This window comes from Pundamilia nyererei, unplaced genomic scaffold (genome assembly GCF_000239375.1).
Source record: "Pundamilia nyererei isolate P.nyererei 1_Seehausen unplaced genomic scaffold, PunNye1.0 scaffold00387, whole genome shotgun sequence".
Lineage (NCBI taxonomy): Eukaryota > Metazoa > Chordata > Actinopteri > Cichliformes > Cichlidae > Pundamilia > Pundamilia nyererei.
The window spans coordinates 185,293-188,779 of record NW_005187788.1 but is presented as its reverse complement, the minus strand read 5'-3'; the positions used below and the strand labels follow the sequence as shown (position 1 = coordinate 188,779).

The 3,487-nt window shown below is 46.3% G+C and overlaps 1 protein-coding gene across 1 annotated transcript in view; it reads right to left on the bottom strand.

Annotated features, from left to right (window-relative positions):
- LOC102194032 (aldehyde dehydrogenase 2 family member) overlaps nucleotides 1-3,487 on the bottom strand; it is a 33,021-nt gene that overhangs the window by 11,975 nt on the left and 17,559 nt on the right. Inside the window, exon 7 of the mRNA XM_005752876.2 lies at nucleotides 2,043-2,156. Within this exon, the coding sequence (XP_005752933.1) occupies nucleotides 2,043-2,156 (114 nt within the window). The remainder of the gene's footprint in view (nucleotides 1-2,042; nucleotides 2,157-3,487) is intronic.

Below are 3,487 nucleotides of genomic sequence, written 5' to 3'. Positions count from 1 at the left end.
CGCCAGTTGAAGAGCCCCCCAGTTAGGCCGATGCACAAGAGGCCCCCTGCGCCAGGGCTGATCATATTATTAATGTATTTATTTATTTATTTATGCATCAGCAGTCTTAAGAAAGCCGGGAGAGGCTTCAGGTGACTACGACGGGTTATTTTACGACATAAATTTTGCCTGGTTTCTACATTCAGGCCTGGGGGGGGGTCATATAATGATGATGTTTAACCACATTTCTGACTAAAACTAGACGAGCAATAGAAATGTATCTACGAGCAGTGTGTGAATATAAGGTATAACAACATTAAGCCCAAGCAGGCCCAGTTTTTAATAAGAAGACTGGTAACACAACCGCAGCAGTGATGAAGTCTGTCTGTACGCACGGCAAAGAGCAAAGAGCAAAGAGCTGTTACAGAGACACTGACCTCAGGGAGAGACGAAGAACATGTTTTTCCCAGTAAAACCTTTACTGTTTGGGGGTGCACCAGGCCACAGGTCAAGGCTTTTGTAAGATATACAAATAAAAGTTTTTTTGCAGACCAATAAAAATGTACACAGTAAAACTGCGAGGCGCTGACAGATGTGACAGATGCTCATTTAAACCATTAAACATTGTAATGTCTGAGTTTTTATTATTGCTCATTAAAAAAGATTCTTTATCAATAATTGCTGCTCTAATCTCAATCCCATGTTGCCTCGTTCTCGAGTTCTCTCATTCACAGATGTGGGTGTCCACACCACGTGCCCGCTCGCAGTCCCCCACAGCCTTTTACAGCTGTAGTCTGTGGTTTCCACGGTCCCTCACTAAGACCAGTTTACATGGGCTGGTTCTCCCTACCTGTCATCAAATGGAGTTTTTGCACCTGTAACTGACTACTGCAGTGTTTTTGCAGGTACATGTATCTGCGGCTGCATTTGGAGTCTCCCGTTCAGGGGACAAACTTCTGAGGCTGGATGCTGTCCGATCGAGTAATGCTGCCTGTGATCACTGCTGCTACGACTGCTAAACATTTGGAAAACAAGTTTAAATTACGAGCATTACCAATCGTTGTACACACAATGGCAAAGCTTCGGTTTCCTTTGACCTTATTTTCATCATTGTATATCACCTGAAATGTTTAGAACAGAGCTCCACATATTTCTGGCATTTACACACACATGTTCACTATTGTTATGCAGTCTGAATGCTCTCTGCCTGGCCTGTCCATTTGCAGTCCATCTAAAATGCACCTCTCTGACAGGACCCAGCAAATCTTTCATTTTTAGCGTTTGTAAGAACAATGGCATAATTGTTTCACAAACTAAAAGTGAAGCTTGCACTCTAGAAGCCTTATGTCTTCTAATTATGTATATCAGTGTTTATAGACAGGTTCAGCCTTGTGATTCTGTGGTGGACTCATTTAAACTTCTCCTTTTTATGTTGCTGCAGAAACAAACTGAAGTAAAAGCCGGCCTACAGCACATTGTTGGGCCGTGGTCACTTTCTGCTCCATATCATGTTTGGCTTCAATCACATAGCCCGACAGCTGGTGTAGAATAAGAGGGTTTGAATATTTTGACTTGTTTTTAGTTTTCCGGCCCCTCGTGCCAATAATTCCCTCCGTCCATCTGCGGGTTGCGGGGCAGCAGCCTAAGGAGAGAAACCCAGACCCCTCTCTCCCCAGCTCCAGCTTATCCAGGGGATCACCAAGGCGTTCCCAGGCCAGCTGAGAGATGTAATCCTGGGTCTGCCCCAAGGCCTCCTCCTGGTGGGACATGCCCAGAACACCTCACTCAGGAGGCGCCCAGGAGGCATCCTTGTCAGATGCCTGAACCACCTCAGCTGGCTCCTTTTGATGTGTAGGAGCAGCGACTCGACTCTGAGCCCCTCCCGGATTGGCTGAACTCCTCACCCTATCTCTGAGGGAGAGGCCGGCCACTCTTTGGAGGAAGCTCATTTCTGCCACTCGTTCTTTCGGCCATGCCGGTAATTATTTATGAGTTTTAGCAAACATACAGCATGTTACTGTCCAACCAACAACTCGTGGCACAAAAGGCAATAACTGCCGTACCTCTGTGGATCCAGTAAAAGCCACCTTGTCGACATCCATGTGCCTTGCAATGGCAGCACCAGCTGTTGGTCCCATGCCAGACAGGATATTCACAACACCTTCAGGAAAACCCACCTGGAAACAGAACCAAAGCTTAGGAAAACCTGGCTTTTTGTGTATAGGGTCACATCAAAAATACATTACTCTCTCTTTCAATAAAATTTAACACATCAGGACATTTTTTAAATCATGTCGTCCTTACCAGGTCCTATACGATTTAAATACAACTCAGATGAATAACAATACACAATGTGTTAAACCACGTCATTATTGATCTCCCAAAACTGAAAGCAAAATGCAGCAGCAGTGTGTAGGACGTCCCCCGGGTTCAGCAGCAAGTCGCAGTGATGGTTTCTCTGTGAATAATCTCTCACATCACCCCCGGAGAATTTTACTCGCTCTTCTTTACAACGATACTTTAGTTCATTGAGCTTTGTGGGCATTTGTTTATGCACAGCTCTTTGAGGGTCCCAGCACAATACTTCAGTTGGGTTAGGGTCTTGGTGTTGAGTAGACCACTGCAGGTCCTTAATTCTTTTCCTTTTCAGGCACTCTGTGGTAGATTTCCTGCTGTGCTGGGATCCTTGTCCTGCTGCTTGATCCATTTTGGCTCACTGACAAATGGCCGCACGTTTGACTGCTGAGGTGGTTAAAATAAGCTCTCCAGTGTCCTGGCCCCTCTGGTAGATGACATTAAACCTAATTCTGTTATGGGATGGCTGTTGGAGAGCATTCCTCCCCATAGTGGTACCAAAGGTTGTATTCCAGCTCCCGAGGAAATCACACCTCCCAGACTACAGTGTGTGCCAGCGCTGGAGAGGAGATTCCTCTCAGTCTGGGCTGGGTGGGAGTTTGCTCTTTGTCACCAGTTGCTCATGAGTTCATGGATTGAATCCTGTCTCTCAGAGAGGTCGTTTTCCGTAGCCATGGGGCAGCACTCCTCGGCCTCTGCCCCATTCACTGTGGTGTTCCTCAAGGATCTGTGCTCGGCCCAGTTCTTTTTCCTTGTACATGGTGCCGTTGGGATTAATATTTTAAAAATATAACATTCCCTTCACTGCTACGCCGACGACATACAAATTCATTTCCCTTTGACATCGGATGTTTCTACTTCTCTGCAAGCCCTATTTGACTGTCTAAATGAGAGAGACTAAACTTGTCACGGTCTGGGGGGCAGACCGTGGGGGTGTTGGAGAAAGGACCCAAACGCTGGACTTAGAGGAATGAACAGTGGGTTTATTTACAGTGAGGTAAAATGTACACCACACAATAATTCTCCAAAGTGCTCCCTCGACTCCCGTGACGTATCTTCTCCCAAGTGCTGGTATCCCGTGCTCTCTGCCCTGTGCCTTCACACACCCCGTGTGTCTTGCAGTCCTGTGTTCCGCTGTCCTCCTGAGGAAAAA